The sequence below is a fragment of the Cyprinodon tularosa genome, unplaced genomic scaffold, assembly GCF_016077235.1.
Source record: "Cyprinodon tularosa strain WSP-4 unplaced genomic scaffold, ASM1607723v1 ctg281, whole genome shotgun sequence".
In the NCBI taxonomy this organism is placed as follows: Eukaryota; Metazoa; Chordata; class Actinopteri; order Cyprinodontiformes; family Cyprinodontidae; genus Cyprinodon; species Cyprinodon tularosa.
In genome coordinates this window covers 466,764-489,087 of record NW_024038987.1, presented here as the reverse complement: position 1 = coordinate 489,087, position 22,324 = coordinate 466,764, and the positions used below count along the sequence as shown (strand labels likewise).

Below are 22,324 nucleotides of genomic sequence, written 5' to 3'. Positions count from 1 at the left end.
TGCATACATTCGTTTTCAGTGTCTTTTAGTTGGACCTGCAGTACCACCAACACAAGGTAATGAAGTGTTGCAGTTAAGCTCACCCCATCCAGTTAGTAAATCCCACTTTCTCAACAGAATTTAGGTTTCTAAAGACTGGTTTTCTTTTCATCTCCTCCCCTGTTTGTACAAAAAAAAAAATCTGATTGGATGGGGTTCTAGATTGGGATTGTATTTTTCCAGTACCTCTTTATTTTTTTGTTTTCTCATCAGAATATGAATGTCCATTAATGTTGGTCGAGTTCTGTGTCTAACAGCAGCATGACTTCCTTCTTATCGCTCTTCCAGAAAGGCCAGATTTCATAACTAGACCCTCTTCAAGAAACATTCTACCTGAGCTGCAGCTCCTCCAGTTACCTGTTTCTGATTACTGATTCGCTGCTTGTCCTGTTGGTTCATGTCTTGGTAGTTTTTAGTGTAGTTCTGCCATGCTCTCATTTTCGGGTGGCTGTATGCACTCAAACTTTGGGATGTTGTCTTCTAGCCCTACCAGTAGTTTTCAAAGAGGGGGTGTGGGGGAGGCACCGGAAAATAAGGAAAAGGGCTATTCCCTTCTCTATGTAAGAAGCGACTTTCTACCTTGACCTACAGGCAACAGAAACACATTTTCCCTTACCAACCTGCTTCTCTGAGCTTTTCAACTTTAGGCACCATATGAAGCACAGCGCCTACATGTGGACAATGATGGCAACCGCAGACAATACGGCCAGCCCTCCCACTACACACTTAATTTGATCTTTAGTTCAGTTGTTACCATTTTGTTATTCAGCTGTAATGTTAGTTAAAACATGTCGGTTAATATTCTTATGCTGAAGAATTTCATGACTGAATTGGGATGAAATAAAAAACAAAAGCATTTTATTTACAATTTTATGGAATAGTTCGGTTTGCTGGAGGTGCATAACCTGATGCTGTTTGGGGGACTGTAGCCTAACCCAGTTTCACCTCATCTGTCAGCGTTCTATGCACTGAAATTAACTGAATTCTAGGGCCATCTGTTGAAAAGCATTTTTTTGTTTTTTTAAGGCCACAATCTTTCACTGTGTTGGTCCAGTTCCCTTGAAGAAAAATTGAGAGTTGGCAAGGTTCATCTCCCAAGCAGGGCTTGTTTAGTGCTGGCAGCAGCTGGGGGTGTGTAAAAGAAAAAATATTTTTTATGAAGGTGCCTAATCAGTGAATTAAAAACAAACTTCAAATATTTCTATCTGCAAGGGTTGATTTATTCTTCCCTTTTTTGAAAAAACAAGATTAAATAATCAGCAAATTTTTTATAAACTTTAAAAAGTGCAGTAAAATAAAGCACATAGAAATGACATTTCTGAAGTATTTTAATCTTTTAAAGAACATCCCAGAACACCATCTGCATTCCCCAAAGGGAGGGCCATAATGCTTTCAGACATGTTTGGGTCCAAATGCCTCTAAAGTGCTGCTCCTGTCAGCATCTCTTCTGTCGTAAACATGTCAGAAGTGCGTAAACTGCTGAGCTTTAAGTGCTGCTAGAGAAGATTAGGAATTGAAATAAAGCTTAGATTCAACACCAGCATAACTGTCCATATCCTTGCAAAACTGCACTATAGAAGGAAGGAGATGATCAACATTTCCTTTATGAAATAATTAGATTATAACATGTTAATGAATTAGTTTGCAGGAATGGTTAAAAAGTTGAGTTAAAATGACTACAATCAATGAAGTCCTGACTGACTGAGAACTAAAAAGCAAGAGGCCGCAGATCACTGGCCCTTCTTAGGCGTTTCAGGGATGCTCTGGGTGAGCGGGGTAAGGCTGGTGAGCAGGGTGTGCCGCTCGTATTGCTTCGTCTGCCTGAACTTTGCATCAGTGCCGTGGAGCCGGTCCAGGACGCCAAAAACACCGTAACACTGGTTAAACCTGAAACCAGAAGAGACGGTTTATTGGATTCATTCAGTGAGGAAATTTCTAGTAACCAGATCAATATTTAAAGTCCTTGTTTCACAAACTAAAGTCTGAGTCACTCCAACATGTCAACAATACTTCCAGTTGGACAATAACATTAAAAGATGAGATATAACCTGCTGGACTGCAGCATTTTTACCCTACTACATCATTCGGAACATGAGTAGTAGAGAGTATTACCCGCAGGTTTAACAGAATCCTGATACTGACCAGCTCAGACTGGATTGATCTTAGGGCTGAAACAATTAGATTAATCATAATCGATTATAGTAATAAAAGTTAACTAATTTGGTAATTGTAATTACTAAATTAGTTAATTAATTACACCAAAATAAAAAACATTTTGTATTTAAAATCTATTTCGTCTGCCAATATGCTTTATCCAGAACTCCTCGTGAACTCCTCGTGGTTTCATTTTGCAAAAAGTGTGTATATGTGTGTGCGTGTGTATAAATAAATATATATATATATATGTATATACATATACATATATACATATATATATATACATATATACATATATATATACATATACATATATATACATACATATATACATACATATATATATACACACACACACACGTGTGTGTATATATGTATATATATATATATATACACACACACACACACACACGTGTGTGTGTGTATATTTGAAATGGTTGTGGTAGTGTGAGCTATGGGTAAGAATTGTAGTATTGAGTTGTCTAGCCACGTGTGTTTATGTTTATATGTACATAAATGACTTGATTTGGTGTAGCATGGACTCATAAGTTATATAGGAATCCAGAAGATTGTTGGTGTTAACGACTGAATTGTCCTAATACTTTTGTGTGAGGAGCCGACAGAGATATAGGTTTGATATTTCAATTTTCTAACCCTTGACCTTAAATGTCTGAGTAAAGCCTCACCGCAGATGGTGGAAGTCGTGGAACTCTGGCGATGGCAGGAAGGGGAGGTGGTAGCCGCAGTGGGAGATGGTGGTGCTCACCAGAGCCAGGCAGTACCACACCGAGGTGGTAGTGATGTGCGAACCCATTATCACAGGCCCGATTACCACAGGCAGCATATTGGAGATCTGACAGCAAAGGAAACGTTAGTTTTAAAACGTCCTGAGCACCTTTTCATGGTAAATTCAACAGTGTTAAATATGCAGTGTCAAAGAACTTTTAGAGTTATTAGAACAACAACTGGAGTAAGATATACACTATGTAGAGAGTTAATTTAAGACTAATTCAGAGTGCAACCAGATGCACTTGGATTGGTGTTAAATTTTCTAAAGTGTTTAACACTCCATCATTTTGGTCTTCCTTATTGTGACTGCACCAAGCCAAGCAGATGAGCTGTGCACTCCATCTGCACCAATTTTACACACAACAATGAAAAATTCCTGGTTTGTTAAATGGACATTATAATGCATTTTCTCTCTAATGCATTAAAAACCCATTTTCTGTTTGACTAAAATAGACGTAAATAAAGGCTTTACCACATGCTCCAGAGGATGGGCGTAGATGGAGACGACTCCGATGGGAGCGGTCCACTCATGGTGCTGTTTGTGGAAATGCTTGTAGAGGCTGGGATGGTGGAACAACCTGAGATTGGTGAAGAAAAAATATATATCAGAAGCATCTTCATCATGCCACCATCCAGCGGAATAAAGCGAAGGCTGCCTGCCTGTGCGAGTAGTAAAACAGGACTTCCTCCAGGATGGAGAAGATGGCCAGCTCAATGAGGCCCCGGTGGAAGGTGGGCAACTCTGGGCCGCATGGGTCTCCTGTCCAGCTCACCAGGAGGTAAACGACCACCACCATGGGTCCAGAGATGAACACCTGATTGAAGAGAACGGTCTTCACAGCCTGCTTCAGTTTCACAGGATCCACCTATAGGAAGAGATGAGTCAGAACCGTTTTCATATCTTCTCAGTTCATACATCTGTTTGTTCTTATACACACAATAGAAACAACAAAAAAACACCTTTTTTGTAACAGTACAGTTTGATAGATTTTTGTATTTTTCTGTATTTCCCACCATGTTAGAAAATCTTTTTTTTAAATCACTTATGGTCTGTTTTTTTTTTTTTCCATTTAACTAAATACTTTAGATTTTTCAATGCTTTTCATGACCAGGTTTAAACCATGAACCCTGAATGTCAGACATTCGGCAACAGAATGTGTTTATGTTAAAGAACAAGGTCCATTCAGAGCCAGCACTTTGCACTTTAAATGTGCGTCCGTCATTAAAGATTACAGGTTAATAATCAATAGGGACAGGGGGAATATGGGGGTGTAAATAACCATGAAACCGAATGTTATGAGCTCACCTCAGTCATTAGGTCAATTGCTTTTTGCTTTAAATTGATGTGAATGTACAATCCAAAGCTAATTATAAAAAAACAGTTCAACCTGAACATCTTTAAGGAAATTTTTCCATCTGTCTTTTGTTTTTTCCCTTTTGTCCTAGTTTGAGGGACCTTCCAAAGGCTTCTAAGGATGCTTGTTCAAGTGTTTTTAATTGTGTGTGTTACATATATGTGCATTCTGAGTGTCTCAAACATTTTATTATGGGTCCTACTATATAATTTCAGTTTTCAGGAGACTTTAAGTTTTTAACAAAAACAAAAAAAAAATATTTAATAGTATCGATATTTCCAGATTTTGTTTATCCAAAATTTGGAAAAGGGAAACTGAAAATCAACAAAACTTAAAATATCTAATAGCCCTCAATATTTTGGATTGATTTGTCTCCCTTCTTTTCAATACATAAAAAAAGAAGGTATTTTCACAGTGCTGACAGAGTAATCTGAATTTGTATTTTAACTACATCAGCTGCTTTTGCTGCAAGAACAGTTTAGCAGCATTTTTTAAAATTGCAAATTGGGGCCGTAAAAACTCCTTCCAAAGTCCCTTAAATGGTCCACAGACCACACGTTGGGCATACTGGTTTAAACACGCAAAAACCCCTCTATTATCTATTAATCACAAATAGGTGTTGCAGTCAAGGTCCAGACTGTGAAGATACTGTGAAACCTAAAGGGAAGCATGCAGAAGGAACTCTGCAAACCTGGAAGAACAGAGGAGATAGAACCGGTTCCAAATAGACCCCTGAGATCCAAAGAATGAACTCAAGCCACTAAGGTGATGATCCCTAAAACTGTGGGAAGCGATCAAAAAGAACCATCAGACACAGATGTTTACATCTGCATCAAGACACCAGAACAGACCGGTTGGTTCCTTCAACCAGCACGGCTCATTAGAACAAACAACCTGAATCATTTTTATTACATCAGTGATCGAGCTTCCTGTGTGCAACGTGTTCCTGGACATAATCTCTGACAGATAATCAGTTTATCTCTGCGCTTTGCAACAACATCTGTTAATCAAATACAGTGAGAGGACTTTGCTCAGACACACAGCAGACCATCCCATCTGACCTGCTCAGGTAGAGATGTGACCCGTCAGAACTAGATTAATAACACTAATTTACCGAGTTGAGCTGCTTCAGGAAGTTTCTCCACATATCGATTGGAGATGGAAAAAATAGAGTAAAGAACATTGAGCTTCTTTTTTTTTTTTTTTTTAAAGATAGAGGAACCTACTGGAGTATTCTTGTCCTCCTGGATGCGATAGCGAGTGATGAAAGATGGTTTACCAGTGGTGTCTACCAGCAGTAGGAAAGCATTTAACACCCAGAACACCAAAGTCGGGGCCAACATGGTTCCTGTAAGGCAGAAATAAAACAACAAGAAACAAGGGAGATGATGAAAAATCCTTGTGACTGAAGTTAGATAATCTCCAGAGACCCATCAATTCAACCTGGAGCTAAAACATTACAGTAATATTTAAGTCGCACCACAGTATCACCCGAAGAATGCTTGAACAACAAACCAACTATTCTCTAAAAATCATTCTGCAGTCAGGATAAATAAATAAAAAAAAAATAAAAAAATATAACATGCATTAGAAGCAGTTCATTTTTCCTCAAGTTTGCTGTAAATACACATTCTAAAGTTGCACAGCAAACATGGGAGATCTTTTTGGATTGTGTGAGAGGTTTAGACATAGACACAGATAATATCCAAATAGGGAGCAATTGAGTTCATGACTGAACAGAGTGAGTAAACACTAGAGGTCATGACTGACCACAGCTTCCTTTTTCTGTTAATATCAAACGCAGGCAGCCATTTTGGAGCCTCATAAATTCCCTAAAAAAACAGAATAACATGTATTATAAAAATACAACCCCCAATTCAGTTATAAAGCGGATTCAGACATCAATGCAGATCATTGGAGACCAACACAAACTATATGATAGAAAAAGGTCACAGTTTAAGCATAAGCAGCTAAACACATTCAATACCTGTCGTAACACTGGGAGGTGGGAGGGGGATTCGTTAGGGCGTTATCAGATGATCACACATCTTACCTACGAAGAACAAAGCGGCATCATGACCTTCAAAGGCCAGGTACACCTTCGTCCACAAGGTCTGCCAGAAGTCTCCTGAAGCTCCCCAGAATCTCTGAAGGTGCCTGAGGGGAGACGTCACAACTTTGCTAAAAACTTCATTTCTTGTGTAGTCATTACTGCTTTTTCCTGCTTCTGTATTCATTTTTTTTTTTTATAAAAGTGCACATATCTCAACTATCATGCTAATTTATTTCAGATATGAGCAAAACTCAATCCAGATTAGAAATCAAAACATTAGCAAGTAGTCACACCATAAAGATCAACTGTAATGTAATTGGAAAACCACACAACATTCATTTATAAAAAGACTAACAATAAAGTTAAACCTTTGAATCTTTTATTCAAAGAAAAGTTCAATACTAAAACCTCAAATCCTGGCATACAAACGATTTTTGATATCTAATGACTAAAAATCAATAGTATGACAACCAAAGAAAACTACTAAATACACTTTAAAGCGTACCCTAAAACAAATAGATGTACAAACAAAAGAAATTGATTTATTTACTTGATAAAGCAGCTAAAAGAGCAGCTGAGCCCCCATTAGAATTTACATAAACAGTAAAAGAGTTCAGTTGTGTTTTAAGGCTGATTTATGCTTTAACATTTACATTATATATCTACATCCAAGCATATGATTTTATCCTCTGGCTAATACTGACCCTGCTCATTAATTAATATTATCGTTCCAAAGCTCCCATTTATGCAGCTGAAGTGTTATTAACTGATTTTATGTAAAGCACTTTGAATTGCCCTGTTGCTGAAATGTGCCATACAAATAAAGATGCCTTTCCTTGCCTTGTCTTATAGCTTTAAATTTTCAACCAAAGCCAGAAAATTGATTTTGGAAAAACTTATTTTCTCAGATTTAAAATGGTATCCATGATAAATAGCATAATAGTAAAGAACAACTTTAAAAACCTAAAATAAGTAAATGAAATATCAGGAGACAAATGTTTGGCTAACCTCTTTATGCAATTATTACTAACAACGGTTTTGAAAGTATTTCAATAGTAATAGAATATTAAATAGATATTATCTAATAATTACATATTCCAATAAAAGTTTCCAAATAATGTTTGAACATAGAAAAAAAAAAAAAATTTAATAATAAACAGGAAAAAAGAATGAATATAAAAAGATTAAATACCTTTGTTCCTATAATAGAATTTACATGACAGGGAAACACTATGCTAAATGCCAACATTAGTAATTCTTATTCCAAGGGTAAATTATTCCTATACTAACAGCAAAAATACTGATCAGGTTACAGGAAAGTAATCCTACTCTAACACTTTTATACCAACATTGTAATGCACCTGCCAGTTCACTTGCAATCAACACGTTCCTGCCTCGACATGCTGAGTGAGATCTCATGGCGTTTAGTCAGATCTTGTCTCAGCTTGTTATATTACATAACCAATCAAACCCCACAATGTCCTATTTTGTCTCGTCTATACACCTGCACCTGCAAATGGCTTTATAACAGAGAAGCTTTCTGCTTCTGTTACACGTGACCATGCAAAATGGCTGAAAAATGTATCACTATATTAACCTTGCAGATCAGTCGATAAAGATAATCATTATTTAGTATTTTTTTTACTTTTTAAAAAAAATAAAGACCATAAAAAAGCCAAAATCTAAAGTGTAACTCCAAACCCAACTTAAAAACCTTTTAACATTGAAAAATAAGCCATACTTGCTACTAACTTTGCTTAGTTTACTGTGAGTGGTTAAAACCTTCCCTTTGCTAATAGAATTCCATGTGGTTCTGAATCACAGTTCAATAAAATCAATGCATGTATGCCTCTTATCTCACTATCTTGTTATGTATAATCTTGTAGCAGCCAGTTCATGTAAAACTGACCAACCCAGTGCTCTCCATTCTAGTTTTTCCAGTCCTGACCCCTCCCAATCATTTCCTTTCTGTTGTTAACTCCCTGCCATTCTATTATTTCATTGTACATTGAACCATTTGCAACCATGTTCGGTGCGTTAGTAGCTGGCTGCTTGTTCTGTGATGATTGTACCATGTCAGTGAGTTGCCAAAGGCAGCCAAGAATAATATTCCGGATCCAATGACAACAGCACCTTTCTTCACAGAATCCCACAGTCCTCCAGCACCCTCCTGGGAAAAAAAGAAAAATGATAATAAGCGCTAATGTTTCATTACAGGAAAATCTGTAGATATTCAGCTGTATCAGAAAAACATAATGGTGAAAAACATCTTTAGGATCATTTTATCCAAATGATTCAACACCTAAATGATTCCTACAGGTCCTGTGCCATAATAGAGAAAACTGAAGAGAAATGTTCCCAATGCTAAAAACAACAGCATCCCTGTGCTATTGATTTGAAGCAGTTTTAATCAACTGGATACTTATCAGCACATAAACAATAATAGAAAAAATACAGGACATCAGCTTGTCCAACATCGCTTCAAACGACAGTAAAGAATTTGCTTTTTTCTCCCCCATCTGTTAGAAAGAGGACAAATCCAGTCAGCAGGATTTAGATCAGATGAATCACATTCTTCAGACTCTGAAAAGGCTTTTACCCAGGTCACCTATACTGTAGCCATGGCAACCCTGAGAACAATGTTAGCCAGTGTTATCCAAAATGCCTCTGGTCTAGAGTTTGATTTTTCCACTTTATTTTGTTTTTTGTATTTTCTGGGGGAGAGACTTATTACTTTGTCAAATGCATTTTTAACAAATTACTAAACGAACTGTGAGTTTGTTGGTACAAAGTAAAAGTCATAATCGGCTATAATCTCTGCTGCCTTCAGGGCTCAAATTCAGCCGGTACAGAACAAGAATAAAGTGACCAATCAGGTTGAGCCTGTTGGCAAACATTACTGGTTCCCATGGAGATACAGTTAAAAAAAAAAAGGGTGGACATTTATGTTACACACATTAAAACACAACCTGCATCTAATAAAACAGAGTAGGTAATGATAACAAACTGTACCTACATTTAAGATTCAACTAATTTTTTCCGTTAAATATTTTTTGGAGAGATTTTCAAATACTGACGAGGCAGAAATAAAGTTAAACCAAAGATGACAAAGTTTACTGATCACATTTTTTAAAGCTGTAAATACAACAAAATTATTGCATCTTGATGTCACTAATCGGCCTTAAGCTTTCCTAATGTGGAAAAAAACAAGATTGATTCCATCCAACAATAACATCAACAGATCCATGATGTAACTGGAAAAAAAAAATGCAAACAACAGCTGAAGGGTTGCACCTGCAGAAATCATGACGCCCTTTTTAGCAACTGTCAAAGCTTTGTAATTGACACACTGAATAACAAAAGATTGTTTTCTAACACGTCTGCAAGGAGAAACTGCAGATTCATTTCAAAATATGCATCAGAGAAGAATCAGTCATGATTCACACCAACATCAAATCTGCAGACTACGGCCTTCTTTAAAACATTACTCACATAATGTCACCTTTAAAAACATGATAGCTTCATTCACTTAGAGATAATTCTTTGTGTATGGCAATACAATTGTTTAAAAAAAATATATAAGAGTATAAAATTCTGCATCATGTCCTTCAGATTTAGAGAATTCAAGTTATCCGTCAACTGTTAAAGGAATTTTTATGTTATTCAGAGCAGGGTAGAACAAACCTGTATAATGCTGCAATAATGACAAATATTACAAGCAATATAGAAACATATGCATATGCAGGAGAAATGTTGAAACTGAAAACATATTTCAAAGTAGTTATTAAAGTGAGAGTTTGCTTTGCTATTGTTGAGTGCAGAAGAAAACTATAATAAACTAATATTTATATTTATAGATGTTAGAGAGATGCCTTTTAGTGCAATATATATATATATATATATAGGGCCCAAAAACATGAATGTACCGTATACAAAAATAACGAATAACAGCCTATTCCGATGCCAAAATTGATACATCACGGATCCCTAGAAGTACAATTTCAATTCTATTCATCCAGAAAAATATGGATATGCTTCATTTTAAATGAAACATAGCATACTTTCTGGTAAACTTGGAGATATATTTCATTGCATGTTGCATATCCCAGTAAATCTGTTTACCCTTTAAATCTGCAGCTCTCCCTACTTCTCTCTGTGCTCTGTTTAAAAAGATTTATGAACCACTTTAATAATATAATGATGCCAGAAACCAAATTTCAAGATGTGTGGAAGCTCTGCAGTCTGATTCTATCTGATCAATAAGAAAACATGTTCATTTTAACCTGTAACTGGGAGTCATGGTCCTCTGAAAGCCAAGCTTTTTTAACTAGTTAAGAAGAACAAACTATGTTTTCTCAAGCTTCTTGCATTATAATACTAACTTCTATAAACTTACAATCTGTTGCCATTTTTAGCTGAAAAATCTCTGTACGTCTAATTCTCACCCTAAAGATCCAATATGGGGCCACTGTGTTCTCACCTGTTGGCTGCTGCTTGCCGAACTCTTCACAGCTCTCCTCCTCTCTGCAAAAATATATATATAGAGGGAGGGACAGCGTATCTTTACTGGCAAAACTAGTAAAGTTTGACAGCTGCTGTGAATGTGGGAAACAGAGTTAGAATATCTTCAAATAAAAGCAAGACTGGCAAAAAAAATAAATGAAAAATAGCAGGTATGCAGCCTCAAGCAGAAGATTAAGGGCCCTCTGGTAGTAAGGATTAGGAGAATAAAAACACATCTGCAATAGATTTAGTAAGAAACTATTTGCCATCCCAGAGGCCACACATTATTTTAGAACAAATCGAGATTTTTCATTTTATGGTCTCAATTTCCTCTATTGTTATTATTGTTATTATGATATTCATGGTAAAATCATCATCTAAGTGTTGCATGGTCTCCTAAAAAAACAAAAAAACATCATGTTTGCATGATTACACTTAATCTGTTATAATCCACCTTTACAGTAATTGAGATTGACTACGGCTTGAACTTGCCTCATGTTAACAGCATTTTTCTTTTTATGCAAAATATTTTAGGGGATATAAATGGGAAACAGTTCGCTTATAAAAGAAAAATTAAATAGACATAAGCGTGTCCTGGAACAGTTGTAATATATGCAAATCCATAAAATATGCGCGACTAAAATAAAAATTATTACAGTAAATTTAATTTAATAAAGTCAAAGCTGACATTAAATAATGGTAATGGAAAAAATATTATTCCTCACTTGTTTTCTCCAATTTCTTGTTATAAAGACTGAGAAATATAAACATCACTAAAAAAACAAACAAAAACAAAAAAACAAACCAACAAGTACAGTTACATTTTTTCCATTGCTGTACATTAATTAATAAAGGAACTTCGCCTAATTATTCAGATTAAAATAGGAAATTAATTCTGCTGTTTTCGGTGTTCAATTCCATCCATAATCCACGTTTAGCGGTTTTTAACATAGAAGTTATTCTGACGGTCATGTTAAACAAAAACTCACCGCTGCGAGCAGTCTCCATGTTTCCCCGCAGTTTTCCTGTCTTCTCGTCTCTATGCGGCTGCTGCTGCATGAGTTTATTTACATCTAATCCACACTTCTGATTGGTCCCTTCCTGGTCAGCTGACAGAGAACGAACCCGGAAGTCCTCTCCCTTCTTTCCTGCTGTGATTTTCCTGAAGGCCACACGATGTATTCAGGTGAAGGTTGAAACTCAGCAGGGAAACCATTCATTGTCTAAAATGGTTAAAGCTCACATGCGAGAAAAACAGCACATTTGAACCGCTTTAGTGTTTTTTGATAATGCCAGTTTCCCGTGAGGTTTGATTTTTATCTTCTCTAAAGTAAGGAATTAACCAGACGAGGGACCAGCTGGTATTATTGATCAATATAATGACAAGAAAATAAACAAATAAAAATATGATTTTATAAGAAATGTTTCCACTGTTTACTCTTGACTAGAAAAAAAAATGCATACATTGAGAAAATATTGGAGTTACATCAAATTAATCTTTAGAAACTAGAAATGTAAATTTACCCATCTAAGATAAACATGGAACAGGAAAAGGGGCACTGAAAAAAATTTAATTGATTTTTACATTATATTTCAGTATAATATGAGAAAAAAGTCAGAATTCTGCCTTTTTTTCCCTCTGAATTCTGACTAATCTCAGAATTCTGACTTTTTTCTCAGAATTCTGAGTTTTTATTCAGAATTCTCACTTAAATCTCTGAATTCTGACAGCTAACAAACATGTTAGAATCAAGCTGTAGCCATGTCTGTTTAAGTGACTAAACTAGCTACTGTGAACTACTGTTCACCTGCTCTTTCATTAATGAAATAGCATCACAGGGGACCACTCTGGCACATAAAAAGTCACCTAATTCCGTCATTTTCCACCAATATGTCACTGGCCCTCTCAAACAACTCACATCTTTGTCAGTGAAGCCGACTGCTCCCACCTCTTCCTTCATTGTGCCCATCTACATTAAGATCCAAAATTCTCAGATTAAAGTCAGAATTCTGACTTTATTCCCATATTAAACTGCAATAATATTTAAAAATCTGTTAACCTTTTTTATTTTTTCAGTGGCCTTAATCCTCTTCCGTAGATGAAAGTTTTCTTAAATAGACAACGTTTTACTAGTTGGTATGATAAATGGTATTAGACAGCATTATTTTATCACAAAAATTGCATGAACATTTTGACTGGATTTGATGTTTTAATTAGATGCATTTGTTTGCAGTGGACATTTTGTAGTGATGATAAGTTGTTTTGTTTTTAGTTAAATAAAAAAAGAATAAAATTAGATGTATTTGCCAAGAACCTGTAGACTAGAGCTGAGAGATTTTACAAACCTGACAGAAATCCCTCTCATGTTCTCTCACAAACTGAGAATATTTTCACCTGTAAACGTTTAGAAGATATTTACAACTTGAAAATCACATTCCCTCCAAACACTGGATGCCTGTGGAAAACAGCTTGTTTTTATAGCTGTTTAGGGTAGACCAGCTCTTGTCTTAGTTTAGTCCCCACTAACATATTGAGATACATTTTAAGCTCCTGTCTTAAACTTTATCCTGAAAAGAAAAGTTGTCAGCCTTAATGGTTTGATTTTATCGATCCTTTTCACCTTTCAATCACATTTATAGGTATCAACAAGTCCTTTCGAGGACAGAGATGGACATCGCAAGACCCCAACAGATCTTGTGACTTCATCTCATGCAATCCAATCCAAATTAAAACAGTTAAATTTAATTATTAGCACATCTACTGCAGCTTTTCTACAATGGGTGAGCTGATTTCCTGGGCGTTAACTATGTCGTATGTCTTAACATCTTTAGCTATTAGCTCACAGCCTAAATGAACTGACACGTGACTTTATCATCAGTCATAATCATGTTTTCCTTTTAACTATCAATACAGCAAGATTAGAAACTGTAGTTTAGAGGGAATCCAGAAGAACATTTTAAAACATGTAAAGAGAATTGAATCTAATCTTGTCGCCACTCAATTTATTTTTATAGGTTAGATTTAAAACTCCTTCACAGTCAAAACATTTATTAAACCATTTATGACTGATCTACTGCACATGTGACACCTGTATGATGAAAGACTAACCATATTAGCTTATACTCACTGACTGAACTGACACTTTGAGTGTGTTTGCTAGACCTTTACTCCCTGTTATCAGAAATTTCCATTTTGGTCCAACAAGACATTCATACAAAGCATACCACAAAGTCACTCTGAAATGGCATAAAACAGGCAGAATGAAAGTTTGGACTTAGCCTGTTTAAGGCTTAGACTAAGATCCCTTTAAGGTGCATTTGAAATCACCACTGGGTTTTGAAAATTGTCCAATTAGATGGAACAAAAATGCTTCAAAGAAGAATTTGACAAAATTATTCCACCATGATGCAAAATATTTAGTGGCAGTTATTGCAGATACTTGATGTAAATTGTTTCCACCGCGGTTCAAGAACTCTTCCCTAAACACCTTAGGTTTTGGAAAAGTTACTTAATTTGTCTCGTTCTTATTTACACACACGTATCCTGTCTCCCTTCTCCTGAATTCTGTTTCATATATGTTCCCCTTTTTAGGATCTATTTCGCCTTCAGCCATCTCACACTAAAATCAGATTTGTCCACATACTGTATGACCCATGAAGACTCTTGTTCAACATCCACTGTCAGTCGGTTCAAGGCCACTGCAAATAGGATAGGAATCAAAGTTGATATCTAATGTAATCCCAATTCCACCTAGACCCAATCTGTAATTTCTACCACACTCCTCTCTCACTGTCTTTGTCCTGCACACATATCTGAATATACCTAAATAAATCCATACACATCATCTATGCTCTTGGAAATTTCCAAAGCAAGAATATTAGGGCTATTCTTTTTTTTTTTATTATTATTGAGCATCACTGGTACATTATATATTTTCCATTACAAGAGGCTTGATACTCATATTTATATTTTAACCCCTATTCCAAGAACATTTTGCACACCAATCCAGCAGGAGTAGATAATTGAAGGTAAAACAAAAATAAACAATAGCTAAAAAAAAAAAAAAAATGAATAAATAAATAAAATATATACATATACACGTACATACACCCATACATATACATATATATAGAATAGTGATAAAGAAAAAAATAATAAAACAAAATGAATAAATAAAAATAAAATAGAAAAATAAACAATCAGTTTTACACACATACAGTATATACATCCAGATATGTACACACATGAGCGTACATAACATAAAGAGCATTTATCTTGCCAGCACTGAGGCTTTGCACGCTACAAGAAATGGTTCACATGGGTTTGAATAAGATCACAGATCCTAACGCAGGATGACTGCCAGAGGATGGGCACAGTTTTAAGTTTACCTAAATGTGTCGATATCGGACCCCAGACAGAGAAAAATTTGTCCATGGACCCCCTTAGAGTATATTTTATATTTTCTAATTGCATGAAGTGTGTCAGGTCATATTATGGCTATTCTGAGGTATGAAGATTCTCTTATTCAATAACTCATTCCTATGTTTTCACTCTATGGCAAATGACCTCCCCACCACATTTTTAGATGTAAAATAGAATCTAACACTCAAACCAGAACACAAGGAATAGCGATTTCTACTAGTTCCTTTACTTAAATACAAAATGTGTTTTTAATGACTTCTACAGTTTTAAAATTATCTAACTTCTTGAAAGCATGTTTAGTATTTAGTTGTGGTTTTGTTATGAAGGAGTCCAATGTGATGCAGAGCTTCTGTTGATTAAAAAAAAAAACTATATATTTCTATTAGTGCTGAATAAAGATTACCTTTTGATTAATTTTATTGAATCTAAAAGCTGAAACCATCTTTTTAAAACTTCTCCATGGATTTTAATTTTTTCAGAACAGGCGACTGTGCTCTCCTTCTTGAGGCTGATCCCTAATGGACTTTGAGATAGACTTAATCGTTGTCCTGTTTCAAGGTCTGCTGACTGCCAAGCAGACACTGTGACATTTGAACAATGTCTCCTGCTTATGCTGCAGGTTTTTAATACCTTAGGACACAGAGCAGCCCCAGAGCATCGCCCAGCCTCCAGTATGCCTTCTTGTGGTCGTGTTATTTTCAGTGGGTGCTTCATTCTTCTTGCTCCACATATCTGGGGGTAATGATGTACATCAGGAGTCTCCAACCCAGGTCCTCAAGATCTATTGTCCTGCAGGTTTTAGATACGTCCCTGCTGCAACAAAGCTGAATGAAATGAATAGCAGTTTACCAGGCGTTTGCCAAATGTGATGGCACGCTGAAGACATACCGTCATTTGAATTAGCTGTGTTGGAGCAGGGATGCATCTCAGATCTGTAGGACTTTTGATCCTGAAGACCAGGGCTGGAGACCTATGTCAATTTCGAAGCCCAGTGAACCAATGAATCAAGTTAATAGAATTGGCCAATCCAACCATGCTTGATATATTTAATACAGTTTAAAATGGCGGCATCTGCTGGATAGCTCTGAGAACTAAATCTGAGCAGGAATCCTGATGTCTGCATTATTTCATAGTTGAACTTGTTTGTTCCATAATATTTGTATTCATAACAAAATAATGATTATTATAATAAAGAAACTAATTTCTAACCTGCCAAAACCCTTTTGGTGCATAACAGCTGTGTGACAGTGCGGTCCTGTCACTATGGCTCTGGATGGTAATACGTTCTGGATTCCCAGTTCTACAGATTTTGAAGCTGAATAATTGGCATGCATGCATGCTCTCTACTCCATACCTTTTCATCTGTATATATTTGTTTTTATTTCTGTAAATTAGGACACATGTTAGCCCTGTGTAGGCCTATATTAGAGCGGGCTGCACCTACAACAAAACATGTACATTAATAAATTATCCTTGAAAAAGCTCTAATGATGTAAAGAATTTGACCCAACTCTGCTTTCCAGTAGTTCCCACAGGTTCTCCATGTTCTGCCTATGGTTCTGACTCATGAAGATGATCGTATTGTATAAGAAGCACCAATAACTAAATAATGCAGCAGTTTATCTATAGCTCTGATCCTCCCTCAACATCCCTTCCTAACAGTCACATTATTTTACTTCAACACAAGACAACTTTTTCTTTAGGCTATTACCAAACTAACCTAATATGTTTTATTATTTATTTGTTTTTCTTCTAAACTAACCTAATCTAAGCTATATCTAGTGTTAGTCAACTGTTTAGATGTGCTGTGTGAATAATATCTGTTATAAATTAATCAGTGGATCACTATAGTGGGTATAGCTGTGTGTGTATCTGTAATGTGTGCATCTCTGTCTATTTTAGATCTATGTGAATGTAGCAAACTATTCTGAAAAGATTTTAAATTAGACCAATATAAAATTCCTTTTCCTGCCTTTGAGTAAAACTATAAATGGAAAAACCCGCAGTTTGAGCCGCGATACTCATGCAATTTATATACTGGTCACAAAGTGTGAAGCAACAAGGCCTCGCTCGCCACAGACACGGGATGGGGTGTCCACTTAACAAAATAATTTAAATTAAACAGAATCTGTTAGTTCAATCTCTAGCCTTCTGCTCTCTCTGCTTTTCCTCAGAGTAGCTTTGCCTCGTCTGTTCCTGTTTGGCTGTGACTCCATCCTGGAAAGAAACATCAGCTGTGCTGCTTCCATCAACACCCTTGTTTATAGATGTTGGAGATCGGCCTGTTTTCCAGTGTGGTCCTGTTTCTCTGACCGTGACTGAGTGGATGTGCTCTCTTCGTCCTCTGGCATGGAGCTACCTTGGAGCTCGTCTGGCTGGCTGCGTGTTTCCTGGACGGGGCCGCCTTTTACAGCTGCTTTTTGTATCTCTGCTTCTGTCTCATTGAACCCCAGTCGGCCTCGGCAGATGGCCGCTCACACTGAGCCTGGTTCTGCTGGAGGTTTCTTCCTGTTAAAAGGGAGTTTTTCCTCTCCACTGTCGCTACAAGCTTGCTTAGTGTGAGGGATTGTATTTGAGTCAATGAGTCAATGCAATCAACTGGTTTTCCTTAGATAGAAAACTTTGTATCAATTTGACTGTATGATCTGGTTGAACTGTAAAGTGCCTTGAGATGACATGTGTTGTGAATTTGGCGCTATATAAATAAACTGAATTGAATTGAATTAACACTTCTGCTTCAAAAAGGTCGAGCAGACTGGCTTGACCTTAACATCACCATGGAGACCCCTGGTGTCAGGGCCACCCCTAACCAGTTTGTCACCCTAGGCAACATTTTTGGTCCCCCCCCCCTGCATCCTAGTAAATTCCACTTCCAGTTTACATGCTCACACAACAAAAAACTGAATAGGCATGTCTTTGACTTTTTCTTTTATTAAGAAACAATGAAAATCGATTTAAATAACATTGAAACCAATGAAACACGGTTATAAAGTCAAAATTAGAAAAGAAATTTTTAAATAGTAATTTTAACAGCCTTTCCAAAGTGCAGTATTGAACTATCTACAAAACACTGTAAACAAGTGTCATAAAATCAATTCTAAATACAATATAAATAACCCACTGCACAAAGTGATATGGCCCAACAAGAACTAAAGAACCCAGCACTGGCACAACAAATGAAAAAAAAAAAAATAACTGCATAGTTTGTATTGAGTATAAAGTGCACATATACACTCACCGGCCACTTTATTAGGTACCCCATGCTAGTAACGGGTTGGACCCCCTTTTGCCTTCAGAAATGCCTCAATTCTTCGTGGCATAGATTCAACAAGGTGCTGGAAGCATTCCTCAGGGAGTTTGGTCCATATTGACATGATGGCATCACACAGTTGCCGCAGATTTGTCGGCTGCACATCCATGATGCGAATCTCCCGTTCCACCACATCCCAAATATGCTCTATTGGATTGAGATCTGGTGACTGTGGAGGCCATTTGAGTACAGTGAACTCATTGTCATGTTCAAGAAACCAGTCTGAGATGATTCCAGCTTTATGACATGGAGCATTATCCTGCTGAAAGTAGCCCTCAGAAGTTGGGTACATTGTGATCATAAAGGGATGGACATGGTCAGCAACAATACTCAGGTAGGCTGTGGCGTTGCAACGATGCTCAATTGGTACCAAGGGGCCCAAAGAGTGCCAAGAAAATATTCCCCACACCATGACACCACCACCACCAGCCTGAACCGTTGATACAAGGCAGGATGGATCCATGCTTTCATGTTGTAGAAGCCAAATTCTGACCATACCATCCGAATGTTGCAGCAGAAATCGAGACTCATCAGACCAGGCAACGTTTTTCCAATCTTCTATTGTCCAATTTTGATGAGCTTGTGCAAATTGTAGCCTCAGTTTCCTGTTCTTAGCTGAAAGGAGTGGCACCCGGTGTGGTCTTCTGCTGCTGTAGCCCATCTGCCTCAAAGTTCGACGTACTGTGCGTTCAGAGATGCTCTTCTGCCCACCTTGGTTGTAACGGGTGGTTATTTGAGTCACTGTTGCCCTTCTATCAGCTCGAACCAGTCTGGCCAATCTCCTCTGACCTCTGGCATCAACAAGGCATTTCCGCCCACAGAACTGCCGCTCACTGGATGTTTTTTCTTTTTCGGACCATTCTCTGTAAACCCTAGAGATGGTTGTGCATGAAAATCCCAGTAGATCAGCAGTTTCTGAAATACTCAGACCAGCCCTTCTGGTACCAACAATCATGCCACGTTCAAAGTCACTCAAATCACCTTTCTTCCCCATACTGATGCTTGGTTTGAACTGCAGGAGATTGTCTTGACCATGTCTACATGCCTAAATGCACTGAGTTGCCGCCATGTGATTGGCTGCTTAGAAATTAAGTGTTAACGAGCCGTTGGACAGGTGTACCTAATAAAGTGGCCGGTGAGTGTAAATTATTATGTTACAAAAAAAAAAAGATTTTATAGAGACCTCTAGTGGTGTTTTTGTAATGCTGCACTCCCTAGTCAATCTAATCTGCTACAGTTTTATTCTCCTAGTCTTTCTTGTAGAAAAGTGATCTATAACATCATCATATGATAACTGATTCGAGATCACATGATTGATACTTATAATGGAAGGTCCATTGAGATGTTCTTGCACCATAACAGATCTCAGGTATGTTCTAATGAGTTTAACCTTGGGAATGCTCTTTCAGCAGCAGTGATTGTAATAAGAAGAGTGGCAGAGATTCTCAGAGGAACCCACATGTTGGGGTACATTTCTGTCAGCTTCTTCTCAAGCAGGAAGGTCAACAATTCCATGTTTTGTTGTATTGTTTAATGGGAATTGTGGGGTTCCAAGTTCTGTGCCTTTTTGTTCTGAGACGGACACGACAGGAGGATTTTTTTATGTTGATGAAGCTACGATGAAGACGGCCCAAGATTTTCAGGAGTAGGGTTGAGGTATTTTAACTGAGCATCTGAAGAGAGAAAAAGGGTCTGTGAAATCTTTTTTTTATTTTATATTCCTGCAATCATATTTTATAATCAGATTTATTATTAGATTGTCTGATTAGAACAATTCAAAAATCTGTTAATTGAATTTTTGAGGGGAATGCTGAGTTATGACGAATCAACGACCATGATGTGCATCTTAACATGGATGTAAAGTTAAACACTAAAAAAACACTTTAAAAACATAAACTGTAAGAAGAAACAATTCTTACATAACTAGAACATACAACTCTAATATATGAAGGAATAGCATCTTGAAAATTACAGTCAGAGCAAACGCCAGCTAGCCAATAGCCTAATTGATAAACATTTTTTTTTTTTTAAAGATCAAATTTTTATAAATCATCCTGAGTACTTTTTGCCATGATGGCTGTTAGGCCAGTCCATCTCATTACATAACATTAAAGCAAGATAACACTGTTTATTGATTAGCAAACTGTGTTTTTAGCCAAACAATTTTAGGGTTAAAGTTATTCTTAAAACTAATGTTGCACCGATACAACTATCAGTAGGGGTCCCGATCCAGCACTAAAATGGTGGTATCGGTATTGGCGAGTACCAACAAATAGGGCAACAATACCATTTTGAGAAGCAAAAGTTTATTCAACTATTGTCACCCATTCCAGGTAGGCAATAAAAAGTTCTACTGGATTCACTTTGTATTAGTCTTTTTCCTGCTTCACAAAGGTAGGCAGCAGCTTGACAAAACAATGATGGCAATTATTTTACATCCAAGTAGTTTGCAGTTCTTCATTTATACACACACATCAATTTCAAACTGATGGTATCGGTATCGGCCAATACTGCACAGCCAGGTATCGGGGCCAAAAAATGCCATCGGTGCAACACTACTTCAGTTAAAGTGTCGTTCAGCAACATACAAATAGATTACATACATGACCTTCTTCACTGTACCTCTGTCCTTGTCAAGTTGTTACTCTGCTTCTTTTCTTTCTTACTTGGGCACCAGAATGTTTTGGGTCGTTTTTTTGCCTTCTGTCACCACGTCAGACCACTCGATCGGGGCACATCTCAAGCTGCAGCTGGACAACATTTTTGTAAACAATGGCTGCTTAAAAAAATACTAAATAATATTTTTCAAACCACTTCCTCTCCTAAACAGTTTAATATACATACACTAGACTTGGCACAGACCATCTTCACACCTTTCCAGCGCTCGAATAATTTTGATCATCTAATGATTTTTTTTTTTTAAATACCATTGTAATATCATCATCATTTATATCATTGGTATATATATATCTATATATATCTATATATAGATATATATAGATATATATACGTATAGTTGCCTAAACTTAACTTTTCAAGCTTGCTGCATATGTAAAACTAAAATTGACATTCTGAACAGCTCCATGCATTCTAATGAAATGTAAATGCTAAGATTTCATACAACTTGATTTTCCATTGTATTTGACACTAAACACAGTAAATCTCCACAGCCTGAGAGTGTCCCTTATGCTGGTGCACCTTCCCTGCTGCTTCTTTGTCAACCACTGTTTCCCCTTTGCCCTTGGATACAGCATTCTGTGACCAGCCAGCTTAGAAATTACCATTTAAAATGTTCCTTGTTTGTAAAGGGTGTAAATCTATGAGCTTCACAGATGTCAATGACACGAATGTTGATTATCTTGCTTCACTGGTTTGCTTTAATTTTCCTTGATCTTGGTAATTCACTCTTCTATAACACAGAAGGGTTATAGGGTTATAGGTATTCCTAAAATGTTAATATAAAATCTTCTACAAGCAGGGAGTTAATATTTTATTTATCTTTGAGGTAATCTGTTGATTTCACTAAGGTATTTTACTCAGAATGTTTGGTTTAATTTATTCATGATGATTGCATTCCAATGCTTTGACAAGATGCTGTATAAGTGAAAGTGACAGTTGAGGTCAAAGATGAACCAGATATATTTACCTAATTGACACTTTTCCAGCTTACATGTCGAATTTGACAATATTTCTTC

General features: G+C 36.7%; 1 protein-coding gene across 1 annotated transcript; it reads right to left on the bottom strand.

The window, feature by feature from the left end:
• Nucleotides 1-1,349: 1,349 nt before the first annotated feature.
• faxdc2 (fatty acid hydroxylase domain containing 2) lies at nt 1,350-12,857 on the bottom strand. The gene is made up of 9 exons (XM_038290461.1): nt 12,816-12,857; nt 10,874-11,020; nt 8,466-8,563; nt 6,394-6,497; nt 5,567-5,688; nt 3,646-3,851; nt 3,458-3,563; nt 2,883-3,049; nt 1,350-1,926 (listed from the first exon to the last, which is right to left on the bottom strand). The coding sequence occupies exons 1-9, from the start codon at nt 12,855-12,857 to the stop codon at nt 1,770-1,772; spliced, it is 1,149 nt and encodes a 382-aa protein (XP_038146389.1). The 3' UTR covers nt 1,350-1,769.
• Nucleotides 12,858-22,324: the final 9,467 nt, after the last annotated feature.

What these genes read in the sequence shown, in the direction of transcription:
- faxdc2 (XM_038290461.1), bottom strand. Translation starts at nt 12,857, where the DNA reads ATGAAGGAAGAGGTGGGAGCAGTCGGCTTCACTGACAAAGAT. An exon ending in AGGAGGACAAGAATACTCCA is followed by an intron (nt 3,852 to 5,566) that starts GTAGGTTCCTCT and finishes CTCTTCCTATAG; the next exon opens with GTGGATCCTGTGAAACTGAA. An exon ending in CTGTTTTACTACTCGCACAG is followed by an intron (nt 3,564 to 3,645) that starts GCAGGCAGCCTT and finishes CACCAATCTCAG; the next exon opens with GTTGTTCCACCATCCCAGCC.